At 40.8% G+C, this 16,970-nt stretch overlaps 1 protein-coding gene across 4 annotated transcripts in view; it reads left to right on the forward strand.

Moving 5' to 3' along the window:
• Positions 1 to 16,970, forward strand: part of PHACTR3 (phosphatase and actin regulator 3) — a 163,970-nt gene that overhangs the window by 91,548 nt on the left and 55,452 nt on the right. For 3 of the 4 annotated variants that reach the window (XM_029070013.2, XM_029070012.2, XM_029070015.2), the window contains exons 2-4: positions 2,788 to 2,949; positions 5,418 to 5,495; positions 14,293 to 14,481. In XM_029070013.2, the coding sequence (XP_028925846.1) occupies positions 2,788 to 2,949; positions 5,418 to 5,495; positions 14,293 to 14,481 (429 nt within the window). The remainder of the gene's footprint in view (positions 1 to 2,787; positions 2,950 to 5,417; positions 5,496 to 14,292; positions 14,482 to 16,970) is intronic. The other variant, XM_029070016.2, reaches the window with a different exon arrangement.

Genomic DNA, 16,970 nt, shown 5'->3' on the forward strand with positions numbered 1-16,970 from the left:
CCTTTGTATCTATTTCGGTTCTTTTTGTAAGTTTCAAATAAGAAGAAGCTGTAAGGCTGGTGACTTTTATATTCATTTTTCAGGCATTAATTCCCTCAGATCAATAATTATGTTACATAAAACCCATAAAAATCTTATTCTTCTAGAAGTCCTAGTCAGAGTTTCCAAACAGTTGTACATTTTATGCTAGGACATTTCTTCCAAGACATTGTTTCAGTCTCAAGCAGGAAGCATTCCTTACAATTTATCCACTGTTTCCTCTCATGTTTCTAAACACATGCCACCCTAACCAGGAGTGAGTGTTTTCATAAAGCAAAGCCTAAGGGCAGGCATCATTCAACCATTTAAATGAGAAATTGCCATCCCGGTTTTCTTGGCAACAAAGTGAAATACTGGGAAGGAAAGCCCAAAAAAACTTTTTGGAAGGAGAGGGCAGGAAGTGAAAAGGTGTTCCTGCTCTCTGCAAGTTATTTTTCAGAGAAGCTGCGTGGCCTAATGGATGGAAGGAGCAAGAACAGAGTCTGAGGACTGGTATTCTAATTCTGCCTCTGCTCCTTGTCTGCTGCATGTTCTTCAGCAACTTCTGTGTGATTCATTTTCCTTATCTATAAAATCGGGATTCAATCTCTGTTCTCCCCTCCCCTTAGACTGTGGGACAGAAACTGTATCCGACCCAATTATCCTGTATCTACCCCAGTGCTTAGTAATAAATATCACAGTTGTTGTTATTATTACTAATAATGATATTGCTGTTGCTTCTGCTGAAACCAGCCCTGGGTCCTGCATAGCTAAGGCACTTGTAAGTCACTTTAAAGCAACTCACATATTTCAAAGACACTTTGTTCCTTGCACTTCTACTATTCTACTTCCCAATTTACCTAAACATACTTTTCAGTTCCCTTACCTCTTCCTCTTAACTTTCTTCATTTTTCAGCATTATGAGGCTCCTCAATCATCTTTCCTTTCTAAAGTAAAATGGCCTAATGGAAAGAGCACAGGCCTGAGAGTCAGGAGACCCATGTTCTAGTTCCAGTTCTGCTACTGGCCTGCTCTGGACCTTGGGCAAGTTGCTGAGTCTGTTTCTTCATCCGTGAAATGAGGAGAAGATACTTTCCTTCCCTCTTAGATTGTGAGCCCATTGTGAGAGTGGGACTTTGTCCTATCTAGAAATCATGTATCATCCCCAGAGTTTAGTAAATAGGGACGTACCATAATTAATTTATCCTCAGAAATCTTCAGTAGTTGCCTGTCCATTTCTTAATAAAGCAAAAATTCCTCACTGTTACCTCTAAAGTACTCAGTCAGTTCTGTAACCCTGGTTTATCCTCAGTATTCACCCTCTACAAACCAGCCCATACGCTTTGCTCCTCTAATGCTTGTGCCTGTTCTCGTCTCTCTTGCCACCAACCTCCTATTCACATCCTCCCTTTTGCCTGGAACTCCTTCCCCTTTCAAAGACCACTACTCTCCCCATCTTCTATGCCCTACTAAAGTCACATCTCCTCCAAGAAGCCTTCCTTGACTTTTGTACCTCCCTAAATTACTGATCCACCAATTGTTTACCTTTGAATTTGAATTTTTATCCACTAAGCAGTTAGGACTCACTCCACTCCCTTCCCTGTAATTTAATGTCTTTCTCTCCTGCTAGATGATACATTTTTTGATGGTAAGGATTGTGACTACTTACTCCATTTTACCTTTCTGAAGGCTTAATACAATACTGTGAACAAAGTAAGCACTCTAAACATAACCACTGATTGAGTTATTGAATTATTTATTTCTGCCAGTGAGGTGCTCTGGAACTACGTGGCTCACTGGAAAGAGCACGGGCTTTGGAGTCAAAGGTCATGGGTTCGAACCCTGGCTCTGCCACTTGCCAGCTGTGTGACTTTGGGCAAGTCACTTAACTTCTCGGTGCCTCAGTTCCCTCATCTGTAAAATGGGGATTAAGACTGTGAGCCCCACGTGGGACAACCTGATTCCCGTGTCTACCCCAGCGCTTAGAACAGTGCTCAGCACATAGTAAGCGCTTAACAAATACCAACATTATTATTAACTAGGTGGCTAGTATTGCTGGAAAAGTCTTTCCATCTATGAGGATTTTTACTGAAACAGCGGGCTAAGGGTAGAACAGTGGCAGAATATTGCACTGCAGGGGGTAATGGTATCAAAAGGAAAATTGGAAGGAAGAGTCCTAGTAAAATGCAAGTTATGGTCTTTCTTTCACAAGGTCTTAATAACAAGAGCAAGAGGCATTTTGTAGAGGGTATTTTCCAAAGATGGAAATCCCCAGTAAAAAAAAATCTGTAAAAAAATTCTTCTTTTATATTTTTAATAATATATTTTCTATGATTTTAAAGCAGCGTAACCTGGGAACCAGGACACCTGAGTTCTAATATCAGCTCTACCTTACTACATGACCTTAGAAAGCTCTCAACTTCTCTCTTTTCCAAGTGCCCCCATTTGTAAAATTGAAGTAATAATATTTGTCCTTCCCTATCTCTTAGGGCTATTTTGAAGACAAAAGAGATAAGAGATATGAAAGTATTTGGATTTCTTATGAAGGAAAATACCCTATCAGTCCAAGATATTTTTATTTAGACTTGAGCCTAATATGAGATCCAATGGAAGATTTAGATCATTTGACACCTGCAAGAATGATCATTTTTTTTTTCCCTGTGACCCTTGACAATAACAGGCCTTACAAAAGCAACTGGAATTCTCTTTCTAATAGAGCGCCAAGGAGTAGTGCTATAATGAGGAACCCTGTTATTTTTCTCTTCACAGATGAGATGGATCAGTCTCCCGCAGTGCGTTCAGAATATTTGGTCTCAGGAATTAGAACACCGCCTGTAAGAAGGAACAGCAAACTGGCCACACTGGGCAGGATCTTCAAACCCTGGAAGTGGCGGAAAAAGAAAAATGAAAAATTGAAACAAACTTCGGCAGGTAAGTACATTAACAAGACATTTCCTTAGCAACAAAATAAGTTCTGAGTTGGAAAAGAAAACAAGGTAAATTATATTTAAATTATGAGTTGCATTACTGATTGGTATTTCTCTAAGCCAATTTGGGCCCATCCAGCTTACACTGATTCTGTCATTTAACTAACCGGTATTCATTCAGCACTGAATCACAATAACAAATGTAATAAAGTATACTTCAGTTGACACCTCCCCCACCCCTCTTATTAAGGTAAAATTGATCATACTCAACCCTAATGCAAACACCAATTATTATGTTCAAACTATTGCTAGCATTTATTTTAATGTCTATCTCACCCTCTAATTCTAAGCCTTTTGTGAAAGGGGTGTGTCTCCCATCTCTACTGTACTCTACTTTCTCTGACATTCAATAAATGCCTTTGATTGTTCTGCTGTGAGCAGAACTCTGTAATAGATTCTCTAGAAATCTTCCATAGAAATAAATGCTCACTCCTGTGGCCTCGCACAGCTTATATAACTAAATGTTAGATAACTGAAAATGTGAGGGCCAAGCCAAGTAGCGTCTTGATTTCATATTTTCTTCAAATCTTGAAAGAGCGGTGGGTAAAACTTGAAAGAAGCTAATGAAACATGGACTGGCTTTATTAGAGTCAGTGGAATCTCCTTTCACTTCCTGACCTACCTCCTTTTGTTCCTTTGCTGTGGAACGTGGGGAACTATAGTGAAATTTCTTCTCCCTGTGATTTTGGATTTTTGAGTTCGGGTTGGAAATGTGCCAATTGGAGGATCCCACCTCATCCACTGCAGGAGAGGGGAAAAGGGAGTTAGGGAAGAAGAGTCAGGGAGGGTAAGGGACTGAGCCGGTAGCAATTTCCAGTTCAAGTTTGGAAAATCCCCAATTGCTTTGTATTCCCTCGCTTCCCCAGAGGCTTTGGACCCAAGGGTTCAGAAGGTAGGTGTGGTTCAGCGGGGCCCTGGAAGGCCTAGATTGTTCCTGACCTCAGAGATCAGTCAGAGGCCCATAGATATGGGGACTGTTCACCAGTTCAATCAGAACCGCCATCTTTTCCTGAACCCATGAAGAAATGATAAACAAATTTCAAGTGTCTACATTTTTCTAGCTAGTGTTCTTACGTCTTCATCCCTCTTCCATCTCAAAACCCACTACTTAAAGAGAAGCTTGTGGTAGAGAAGAATCTTTGCTTCTCCACTGAAGCCTTGTTTTGCCTGGAGCTCTTTCTTGAAGATTTTTACTTGGTTTATATAGACAAGTCACTTGCACCTTCAAGATATGGGGTCACTTTGAAAATGCCGGAGGAGTTCTTTAATCATTTTGTGGGCACTTGATACTTTTCACCTGTGAAACAGATCCTGTATGCAAAACCACTTAATTGGAGCAGAAAACTTTACTGAAGCCGGGGTCTCCAGGAAGGGAATGGTTTTGTCTAAAAAGGGTGGAGGATAATTTGGAATCAGTTGTTTTAATAGCAGGAGAATGAGTTTCAATGAAAGGTGACCAGAGCATACAAAACAGATTTAGATATTGGACCGAATGAAAAGAACTGCTTTTCATGATGCTCTGAGAAAGGAATCAACAGGATTTGGCAACTGTCTAGATGTGGGAGAAGTATCATTGCCTAACAATTCCATTTTATGAAGCCTCCAATGCTGTTAACTGTTGTTATATTGGCATAGGTTCCAACTTTTCATTTTGATTGAAAAAGAGGCATGAATGTTAGGGGACATGGGGAGCGGGATGGGAAGAGGATTCAATGTGCTAGCAGGCTGGAAAAATCACCATTTGGTGTCTTTTCAGCCCCAATTGGAAATTCTCAGATCTTGACAGAGACCTGAGTAAGAAAAAGGATGAGAGTCAGGCTCAAAAAGCTGAAAAGTCATTGTTCCCTATGACCCCATGGAGTTGGCTCCTATATGTCTGGAAAATGTCTTAAGAGATAGAATACAGAGGTCTCCCTTGTATGCTCAATAGTGTGTTGAAATTTATTGAGCAAATTGTAATTCACACCACAGACCAAATATTAGAGTGATGGAGGCAGAAGAAGGATGCATTTCTGGCTGGTAAATTATTAAGCATTTAGATCCACAGAACAGCAGGTTTAGAGAATGGGTATTTCCATAGCATTCCCTTTGAAATCATTTATGTTGTTGCTTTTTTCTAAAATAGCTTTTACTATTCCTTCCCCCTCTCCCGTCTATGTGTTTCTCACTCACAACACTTTGTGGTTTTGTTAATGAGAGAGACTTGGAATTGGTGAGCAAATGAAATTACACAAGGAGTGAAATGTGTTTATCGTGATGGTCCAACACTTAAACTTTATTGTCTGGTTATGTCCTATCAGTTAGTGTAATTGAGTCCAAGATCACTTGCCTGCTGCTGCTTTCAAATGAGTGAGCATATGTTTTGGAATGGTTCTTAACTGTCCTTTCTCTTGATATTTGTGTGTTGTGTAGTGTTAGAGAAAAAAATTGCCACAAGACAAGGTCGTGATGAACTCATTAAGAAAGGTCTGCTGGAGATGATGGAACAAGGTAAGCAGGTGTCTTTTTAATATCATTCTCGTTATTTACTTCGTGTGAATCCACTGCTCATAATTTGCAAGTTAAAAATTAAAATCTGAAAAATCAGTGACCAGTATATTCGATGTCCGAGGCTAGAGCCAAGTGAAGTTTCTGGGCCTATGCCTTTTCCTTCGAGAGGATTTAGCCCAACTGTTTTAAGACAACGTCCCAGTTTTTATCAACCACTGGCAGAAGGCTGAATTAGTTTGCAGAGAGGTTTGCAAATAGCTTTAGCATTTTACCAGTTGAATCACTCATCATATTCTTTGGCCTAAGCCCTAAATAAGCTAATGGTTGGTCATGCTCACTCTAAATTGGTACTGACTAGTGGCTGCAACTTCTTTTATTTTCACTTGTTTTCACATTAGGTCCAGCATGGACTTTTGTGAAGAGCAAGGGCCTGGGAGTCAGAGGACCTGAGTTCTAGTCGCAGCTCCACCACTTGTCTGCTCTGTGACCTTGGGCAAGTCACTTCACTTCTTGGTGCTTCAGTTCCCTCATCTTTAAAATGGGAATTCAACAGCTGTACTCCCTCCTACTTAGACAGGGAGCCCTAGGTGGGATCTAGTTTTCTGTATCTACCCCAGCATTTAGTACAGTGCTTGGCACATAGTAAGCACTTAAATACTATTATAATAATTATAATTAAATAATAATAATCAATTCAATTATAATTAAATAGTAATAATAATAGTCATTATTATTTATTTTTATCCCTTGAAAAGAATTGAATTAGGGAAGGCTGGGTCTATGGTAAAGAAGTCCTCTGAAGACATCAGTGTCTTTGCTTATAGTTTAGACCAACTTTGGCCACCGGAGAAGGCAATTAGCTTTTTCCCTTTCTTTTGTTCTGTAAAACCAAGTCTCCCTGAAGAAATTATTTTTGGAGCATCTATGAAGTGGAGAGTTCCAAGAATGTAATTCCACAGATAGAAGTTCCCTTGATATAGTTGTTGCTCTGAGATCCTGAATCCTGTGGAAAAATATCACTTGGAAATATGAGAATTGGGTTGTACTCAGACTGTAGCAGTGTAATGCAGCAGCGTAATACAGCGAAGCAGCGTGGCTCAGTGGAAAGAGCCCGGGCTTGGGAGTCAGAGGTCATGCGTTCAAATGCCGGCTCTGCCACTTGTCAGCTGTGTGACTGTGGGCAAGTCACTTAACCTCTCTGTGCCTCAGTTACCTCATCTGTAAAATGGGGATGGAGACTGTGAGCCTCACATGGGACAACCTGATTACCCTGTATCTACCCCAGCGCTTAGAACAGTGCTCTGCACATAGTAAGTGCTTAAATACCATTATTATTATCATTATTATTATTAATAGCCTCATCGTATTCCCTGGTCAGTAACCAGGCCTGACAGTTCTTATGTAATATTTTGTATTATTCCTTGGTACATAAAATGCCACTAAAAGCTTTTTGTGAGTTTGAGCTCTGGTACTAAGAGAGTTAAAAAAAAAAAAAAAGGGTGTAACAAATTTAAATTTCATAAAATGAATTGAACACAGTGAGGCTTTCTTTTTGGGACATCTAATTCATTTCAGAGCATGTTATCGGTATTTCTGTTCATATCAAGATGAGGGAGAAATGTGATACTGCTATTTGTAGTGTTTTACTCACTTCAGATGCTCTGACAATGTTAAAACAATGACTTGCCGAAAATGTATACGTGGGTATGGCAAGGACAGACACCCTTTGCCTGAAGCTCCCAGTCAGAGGGAGTTTGTAGATTTAGAGAACAGTTTCACTCAAATGAAAAATGATTTTATGCTTTTCAGCCAGACCCTTCTGTCCGCTGCAGTTTGTTGGCTATTGTTTTCTGATTGATTTTATTTTTGGTTTGAGGGAGGGGTAAAGGGGAATCTCAGATATCAAATAATTTTAAAAATAACATTCTGATTAAGTGTAGAACATTGGAAACATATGGATCGAATTCCTTCTAAAATAAGTGAGGGTTTTTCAACAAAAGGAGAAAATGGCTTGGCTAAGAGTTCTTTGGGTTTGCCAAACCCTAAATCTTTGGAAAATATGCAATATTTTATGCATATGCACTGGAGTTGGGATACAAATCCTCAATTGACACTGAAAAAAACTTGACACAATGCCAGTTGTAATCCCTGTTAGAGTCATGATCCATTTGAGTTATAACAAATTTTAGGTTTAAACTTTCCACATAAGGTTTTTTTTTCCTAAAAGCATCTTATCTGAGTTTGTAGTCACCCTACTTAATGGTAATATAAATTCACCTAAGTGCTTTCAAGTACAAATAATAAATCCTACAAAATTATGCTTGAGACATAAAAGAGACTCTCTCAGACCAATGTGCTTTCCTGGAGGGTGCTTTGATCAAGGTCATTCCAGTTCTAATGCTAAGAGATTAAGTTATTTTTGCATTCCCTTCTGCATATCCATGTCTAATCTGAGGTGGGATTCCAAAGATAGATGAATCCACCCTTTGTCTTCTCAACAAAGCATTCTTGCCAGTGTATGGTCAGTTGCTGAATTTTGAAAGTCAAGAACAGGATGTAAGATGTAAGTGTATACCCTAGCTCAACAATCCTATTTTATTATGCCCATGTAAAAAAATTGTTAGAATCCTGCATTGGATCATACTGAAGGATTATCACCTGTCGAAATGTGTGGATTGTAGGGGGAAGTACAGGCAGTAGATCCCAAGAGTAGCTTGATGGATCTTTCTGTAACTAGAGCTCGCTTGTGGCAGGTCGTTGATTAGGATGGATCACTTGCCAAGTCTGATAGTGACAGGTTTTTTGGTTGTTTCTCATATGGATTATCCTTGTTTCATACTGTGCTATTGAATTTGTGGCTTTCTGACTTCTCGTTAGTCCTTCCACCGAAGAGGAAGGGAATAAAATGAGCTAAAACGTAAGTCTGTTATTTATTCAGCAGTTGTATTAAAGGACATGGCACGGTTAGGGTTTAAACTGTTGGTTATAATAAAATCTCTGGGTTAACTCGGGATTCCAGCCATCTATGTCATTCCGTATCCTGTCTTTCTCAGCATTGAGTTGAGAGTTTGCTGTACTTGGTTCTCTGACCAGATATTTGTGTCACTGAGTGGTATCTCGGTGTGAAATAGTTGGACAGTGATGTAGAAGTAAAGACAGCCATTTTGCAGAATTCAGAGGGTGATGTTTCTATTGCTTAGTCAAATATGTATTCAGAAATTGTGTAGGCCCTGAGGTTGAACCAGGAGGAAGACAAGCCTCTGAGAATTAGGAGACCTGGTTTCTCTGCCCAATTTTGTAAGTAGGGGAAAGCTTACTCAGGCTATGCCATCAGTGGTGAAGCTTTCTGTAAAGAAAACCATCCAGGATGTTCCATCAGATGGACAGGCCAAAGAGGCAGAGCCATCCCTAAGGCTTTGGCTAATTTCTACTCCACTCCATCTCCACTCTCAGTTCTTCCACACAGGTTGTCAGTTCTGAAGTCCCAGGGTTAAGGCTTGTCTCTCTCATTCCTGATGGAAAACTTCACTATCATCATGAGGTTATATGAGTGGAAACAATTCTTTTGCCGAGTCCAGATCATAATTCACAGGGCAGCTTCTGTTTACCTGAACGCTCACAGTATTTGAATTCCCTGAACAGCCTCATAATTTTGTGATTGTCAGCCCTGAGGTTTTCAAGAGGGGAGAGTAAGAACAATGATGAGTGGGAAATGAAAACTAACAAAAATGGATTTGGTTCCCTATGTTACCCTTTCTCAAGAACTTAATCAGAGCTAAAATAATTAAATCCAGAGAAGCAATGTTGCCTAATGGTTAGAGCATAAGCCTGGGAGACAGAAGACTTGTGTTCTAATGCTGCATCTGCCTCTTCTCTGCTATGTGATCTTGGGCAAGTCACCTAACTGCTCTGGGGCCCACTGTCACCACATCTGCAAAATGGGAATTAATACTATGAGCCCCAGGTGGGACATGAACTATTTGCAGCCTGACTATCTTGTATCTACCCCAGCACTTAGTACAGAACCTGTCACATAGTAAGCACTTAACAAATACCGTGAAAAAATAAAGAGCCGGCAAGTCAAACTTACAGCTCATGTGGTGGTACGTTTGACCTACTGTGAGGGCATTTGTGTGGGGGACCTAGGCAGGGAAACAAGAAGACAGAGACTCTGCTCAGTTTCTTTACCTTTTACCTTTTCTCTACCACTAGTAACTGCTTGACTTCAAGCTCTGGGCTCAAGGGGAGCAAGTGCACTATGACCTTGTAACCTTATAAAGCAACCTGTGAAAGTAATGGCAATTTGATGGAAGGAACAATGAGCCCAGCTTTATTACCATTATCATCTGTGGGGAAAATCATCTGTGCTGCTTGGTATGCCTTGATGAGAGCAAGATAGTGCATGTCCGTGTGCATGGATGCAGCATAGAGGGAGTGTGTGGGCCTGGAGCAGTCGGTGGGAGAGTGTAGCGTTAGAAAAAATACAAGTCCTTGACCCCAGTGAAGCCCTGCTCCCTCACATATACAGTGTGCTACAAGGAATTAGTAGACATCTCGGTTCTCCAAATTAATTTCCTTTTGTTCTACTTAATAGCAATTTATTAGGTTGTTAATAATATATAACATTTTTGAGTCATTGACACAATTTTAAAAGTGACTTTCATACACATTTTAAATCACATAAGCTGCCCACCTTTAAACCTGTCACATCTGCGTATCAGAGTTTTTTTCTATTAAAATCATTTTAGCCAAATAAAACTTGTTTTTGTTAACAATAAGAAGGGGAAACTCCTCTTGAAAGATCTTTTGGTTATGGAGTGTTTATTTTTGGCTGTTCCTATGTGGAGCCTATAAAACTATCAAAGAGATTTATAGTGCCACGTTGGTGTCTAGACAGAGAATGTGCAAAGGAAGGCCAATATAATGTGGTCCATGTAATTTGCTTGCAGCATGAGTTTCTTCACCCTGGGGGGTTATTTTATGGTTTTATTAACATATGTATTTCATTAACTGCTCCTCCAAAATAGCACTACTAGAATCTCTCTTAAGAGTTTATCAGAATGCTGTTTGTGACATTTATCTCCTAATCCTTTAGGTCCAAGTTGCCTTCCTTTAGTGATAAATTATATTCCAGTAAATTGCAGGCATCAAAGTATTTGCATTATGTTAAGAAGACTCCAGTAAATCTGAAATCCTGGGTTTCTGTTCCATTTCACAGACTGCTTTAAGTCTATCCTGACTTCTTTAAAGTGACCCCAACTGGGAGATATCAGACCATAGTTGAACAGTCTGTTAACTAGGCTTGATTCAGATTCGCCAATGTTTTGTTCATAGAAAAACATCATGGTCTAGTGGAAAGAGCCTGGGCTAGGGAGTCAGAGGATCTAAGTTCTTATCCCAGATCTGCCATTGGACTTCTGTATGACCTTGGGCAAGTCACTTAACTTTCTGAGCCTCAGTTTCCTCATCTGTAAAATGAGGATTTCTTCATTTAATTTCCTCATGTGGAACAAGGACTGTTCCAATCTGATTAACTTGTATCTATTCCAGCACTTACAGTGCTTGACACATAGTAAGTGCTTAATAAATGCCATAAAAGCAAATTTTTAAAAACTTGATGGTGCTTTCTATCATTACCATAGAAGAGTGGCTCAGTGGAAAGAGCACCGGCTTTGGAGTCAGGGCTCATGAGTTCGAATCCCAGCTCTGCCACTTGTCGGCTGTGTGACTCTGGGCAAGTCACTTAACTTCTCTGTGCCTCAGTTCCCTCATCTGTAAAATGGGGATTAAGACTGTGAGCCCCACGTGGGACAACCTGATTCCCCTATGTCTACCCCAGCGCTTAGAACAGTGCTCGGCACATAGTAAGCGCTTAACAAATACCAACGTTATTATTATTAAGAGGCTCTTATTGGCTAAGATGTTACAGCAGAAATCTGAATCCATTCTTTTTCTGTCATATCAGGGTTAAAACCACATAATTCAAGAGAAAAACAAAATTAAGTAAATGATGGCCTCAAAATGTCTTAATATTTAGCCTGTGGTGAAATCCTGCCCTATTGGATTTTTTTTTCCTGCCCACAAGAATCTTATTGCGCACCATAATTATGATCTTTCCAGACTCCTCCTCTTCTCTGCAGTCTTGTATTTCCTCTTGCCTTCGGGACATATCCACCTGGATGTCCCATCGACTCCTCAAACTTAACATGTTAATGTCCAAGGTCTGGGAGTCAGAAGGCCTTATTTTAGCCTGTCATGAAATCCTGTTGGTTCTGCCTTCACAACTCTAAAATCCACCCCTTCCTTTCCATCCACACTGCTACCACCCTTATCCAAGACGCTGATCTTCATGCTGCTCTGTCTTTCCCATTTCCAGGCCATACTTCACTCTGCTGCCTGGATTGTTTTTCTGAAAAAAATGCCCAGTCCACATCTCTCCACTCCTTAGAAATCGCCAGTGGTTACCCTTTTCAGCATCCAAACAGAACTTCCTGGCCATCGGCATTAAGGCATTCAGTCACCTCTCACCCTCCTATCTAACCTCGCTACACTTCTCTTACATCTGAGTCTACCTATTTCATTCCTCGAATGCTAACTTACTCACTGAATCTCATCTCTCTCACCACCAACCCCTTGTTCACATCTTCCCTCTGCCTGGGAACTCCCTCCTCCCTCACATCCTACAGACCATCAATCTACCTGCAGAGCTTTATTAAAATCATATCTCTCCTATGGTGTTTTCTGACTAATCTTTATTTCCCTAACCTGCTTAGCCTCCCCTCTGCATCACCTATACTTTTGGGTATATACCCAATAAACACTTTGATACTCACTCCATCTCCAGCTCCACAGGACTTTTGTACCTATCCTTTTTTTTTTCTGCCATTTCACCTATCATTTATTTCTGGGACTGTCACCCCCTCAGACTGTGAGATCCTTGTGAGCAAGGATTGTGTTTTCCAACTTTATAGTATTGTACTTTCCCAAGCTCTTAGTAGAGTGCTCTGCACACATTAAGCACTCAGTAAATAGATTGATTGATTGAGCTTGAGTTAGTTCATGACATGGTTTTCATTTGTAGGGTACTGGCTGCATTTCTAACTCGGGAATTCCAGGAAATCAGATCAAAAGTCGTTGTTGTTATTTGATTTTTTTCTTTGAAAGCATTTCAGAACTTGGACAAATTCTGTAGAGGATAGTCTCCGGCAGTGCCTTTGCCTCTCTGTTTGCCTTGTGTTGGGCATAGTAATTTACAAATCACAGATCCTAAAATAATGGGTCCAATTAGTTTACCCCAATCAGGAAATTGCCTGTGTGTATCACTTTTAGATGCCGTATGGTTCACACAATTGTGATTTCTCCCTTTGTTAAGATTTGGCTGAAATTGTATGAAAAGATTTCATCACTTATTATTCATTCAGTCACGTGAGTTTTATTACCACAGCATCACATTCAGTGACCTTTGATGACATGAGTTATTGCCCTAAGAGAAAGAAGCTCTCACAAATAAGGTCTGTTCATTTGGATTTTGTTGAAATGCTTAGGGAGAATTTTTCTCATTTTATTTTTCACCAGAAAATATTAAATTGGCCCAACCACTACTGTTCCAAAAAGCTTGCAATGAAAGGTGCCTTTGACAAATAATCCAGGCAGCTGCCATAGGTAGCTGACAATAGAAGGAAATGTAGAACATGAACGATTTTTCCCCCTCTCACCGTATCTTAGCAACTGTGTAAATGCAGTGGCTATTTTAAGAACTGCAAATTTTTGTTGAACGTGATTATAAGCCAGAAGTGTTAGGTTATACTGGAGAAAAAAATGTGTACGTGTGTGAATTCAATATTATAACATAATTATGTTTGAACCTAGAATTGTGATTAATCCAAAACCACACTGATCTTGGATTAGGTTTCACCACAATTTGAAACCTTGGTTTTAATGTTCAGTTGAAGCGGAGGCATTGGCTTTGTTTGGGAATAATAATGATAATAATGGTTTTTGTTAAGCACTAACAATGTGCCAAGCACTGTACAAAATCCTAGGATAGGTACAAAATAATTAAGCTGGGCACAGTACCTGTCTCACAAGGAGATCAGGGTCTAATTAGGAGGGGGAAACAGGTATTGAATTCCCGTTTTACAAAAGAGGAAACTGAGGCATACAGAAGCTAAATGACTTGCCCAAGGTCACATGGCAGGCAACCGACAGAGCTGGGGTTATATAGGGGATGCTTTGTGTCCCTTCAGCCCAAAATAAGACAAAAATATCCCACAAGCCCATTTTCTGCTGGGATGTTGGTAGGCTATTTTAACCCTTCGGGGGCTTGCAAGCTTGGTGGAGCTGCACTTGGGAGTGAGAAATGGAGCCGTTAGCCATGACCTCATCTTTGGAGATATTAGGACTCGGCTGCTCTCTCAACACTGATGGGTGATTGTTGAAGCTAAGAATCTCCATTGGGAAAAATTGCAGAATAAAGGTAATGGGCCAGATATAGTCTCCCAGGAAGGAGAGGGGTGTTAAGTGGAGGTAGAGGATAGTATATTAAAGCGTGATGAATTTATGCACCACAGGATGGGACGAGGCCACCAGAGTGGCTTTGGTGCCCAGTAAAAAGTTGAATTCTCATTTGAGGAAGTCTTTGGCTATTGGTGGAAATTCCCTGTAAGGTAAGTTCTAGACTACTAAGCAAGAGTAGATGGAATTTCACTGTCAGTAATGGGCTTATATAAGGGCGCTTTAAATTTAAAGCTTGTACTTCCAATGGTTTTAATTGAGATTAAATGGCATGATGTTTTAGATGCTGAAGGCAAGGCATGCCTTGCTGATGGTGGCACAAGAGCCATGCAGAGTGACCCTTCATCCCCCAAATGCCAGGCATTTACCTCAGAAGAGATGCAGCAGGAAAGTACCATAGCCGAAGCAGCGGCAACAGATCAGACCTCACTTGGCAAGGAGCTACATTCGGAGGAGCAGAAAGAAGACACAGGTATCGGATGTAAAACGTTACAGCCTTCTCCTTAAGTTGTTGCCAGGTGAGAGCCAAGCTCAACCCCGGATCAGAAAGACCACGCTTGGTCCATAGAGCCTCAGGCCCGAGTATGGAGTCGGAATGACCCGGGGGGGAGACTGAAGTAGCTCCCTGTAAGGTGAGGGGCATCCACATAGTGAGCAGGGAATGGCTGTTGTTGCTGGATATCTTTTGTGAGTTGACCACCTTCACATCACATGCTCTAGCACCAGCACTATTTAGACTTCTTTGAAAGGGGAAAATGAACTAGCCTGGAGACCAAAAGCGGGCTCGCTTTTGAGGCTATTTCATAGCGTGAAGAAGGTTGGATGGTGTTCTTCTCATGCTTCGGATACTCTGCTCTCTCAGAGCACAGTTACGAAGGTGTTTTTGAATAACCGTAAAGACCATGCACAAATCTTTAGCACTACACGAGGGCATAAAGAATATTATTTGTAGTTTGTTTCGATAAAGGGTTTTTGGCCAATGACTTTGTGCTTAGTTGTCATATAAGAATTGTGAATAGATCCTACTTCTTCAAGCTGGAAATCATTATTGGATTGCAGGAAGCTAAGAAAAAAACAATCTATAAACAAAAAAGAGGAACTCTGGACAAATCACCCATGGATAATGTATAAATTTTATCTCTGGGTTTTTGTAAGCACAGTTATTTGAGCAACCTACACTGATACTTTATGAAAATCAGTAGTGGAATTTTAGCTATTTTTTCTTGCTAATTTGTGTCATCAATTGGGTAGTTGGACCTTGAAATGACATTGGTATTACAAATATCAGTGCTTGCAAATCCTTGATTGAGAACGTAGGTGTGCTGAATTGATGTTTTGAAAATTATTTAAGTATAATAATAATAATTGGGCTATTTGTTAAGCACTTTTTTAAATGGAAAATCATGTACTAAGTGCTGGGTAGGTACAGCATAAGCAGATCAGATATTGTCCCTGTTCCTCAAGGCCTCACACTCTAAGAGGGAGGGAGAACGGATATTGAATCCCATTTTACAGATGAGAAAACTGAAGCAGAGAAAAGTTAAGTGTCTTGCCCAAGGTCACCCAGCAGGAAAGTGGAGGAGCAGAGATTAGAACCCAGGTCTTCTCACTCCCCGGCCTGTGCTATTTCCACTAGGCCACATTTTTCACTCACATATTCATTGATGCGAGTTAGCAGTTGGACTTTGCATACTTCCCCCTCTCAAGTATTTAATTTTTGGTCTCATTTTTCTTTAAAGAACAGCTGTTGTTGCATGAACCAGTTCTGCTTTGGTTTGGACTTTCACTCTGCAACCTTTCTCCATGCAAAATAAATCCCTTTTTTTATGGCATCTAAGTGTTTACTCTGTTCCGGGCACTGTATTAAGTGCTGGGATAGATATAAACTAATCAGGTTGGACATAATCTGTATCCCACATGGGGTTCACAGCCTTAATCCCCAAATTACAGATGAGGGAACTGAGCTACAGATAATTTAAGTGACTTGCCCATGGTCACAGAGCAGACAAGAATCCAGGTCCTTCTGACTCAGATAGAGCTCAGGCATGTGCTCTATCTACATGTTACTTCTCATTCTTGATATTTCATAAGAGGTCCAGAGTCTTTTAGGGGATAAAAGTAAAAAAGAATTATAAGCAATACAACCATAATGTCACATGTTACACTGGGCATGCAGCATGTTTTCATTTCATGGGTTGAACAGGAGGCCAGGTTGTACCCCCCTTCTCCTGGCTCCCACCTTTCAGGCAAAGAAAAGAAACCCTCAGGAAGAGGCCCTTTTTCCCCCTCCCACTCACTTTTCCCCCCTATACCCGTAGGAGTGGAGGACTCTTTCCTCACATGGTAGTGATTGGTGGTTTTAGAGGAGTGGGGTGTTTTGCCAAACTACTCCCTGCCTTCTGGGTAGGCTTGGATTTCTTTCTGCTAATGGCATGTGGGAAAGGATGGGAGGAGGTGGGCTAAATATGGAATCTAGGCTCAATCCAGCCCACCAAGTGACTACTTGCCCCAACCATCAAGTGGAGTTGGGAGAAGCCGCACTTCCCCCTTGACATGTCTTAACTGCTTCGGAGTCTGACAAAGACGACATAGCCTCCACCTGCCACAGTCTGCAAAGCCGTTAGATTTAGTGGGGAACTGTGGCAGCATTTTTTTGTGTGTGTTTGTTTGTTTGCTTGACTACATCCACAGCAGGTTTGGAACAAGCTAGTGAAGAACTACTGTGGATGGGAATACAGGTGTTTCCTCCTCCTAAATCCTATTTCCCTGGCAGTTGAGCTAGCTAAATTGTTTCAGGAACTCCAACACAAGCTGGGTTCCCATCCCATGTAGACTGTTTGGCCAGTGCTCCAGGGATGAGATGGGTCTCTACCTCAGGAATTTCTGTGGTGGCTCTGCAAATCTCCTCAGGCTGGTTTGCAGATCCAAAAATGTTGTCATCTTCAGCCTCTGCAGCCCTAC

Source organism: Ornithorhynchus anatinus, chromosome 8, assembly GCF_004115215.2.
Source record: "Ornithorhynchus anatinus isolate Pmale09 chromosome 8, mOrnAna1.pri.v4, whole genome shotgun sequence".
In the NCBI taxonomy this organism is placed as follows: domain Eukaryota; kingdom Metazoa; phylum Chordata; class Mammalia; order Monotremata; family Ornithorhynchidae; genus Ornithorhynchus; species Ornithorhynchus anatinus.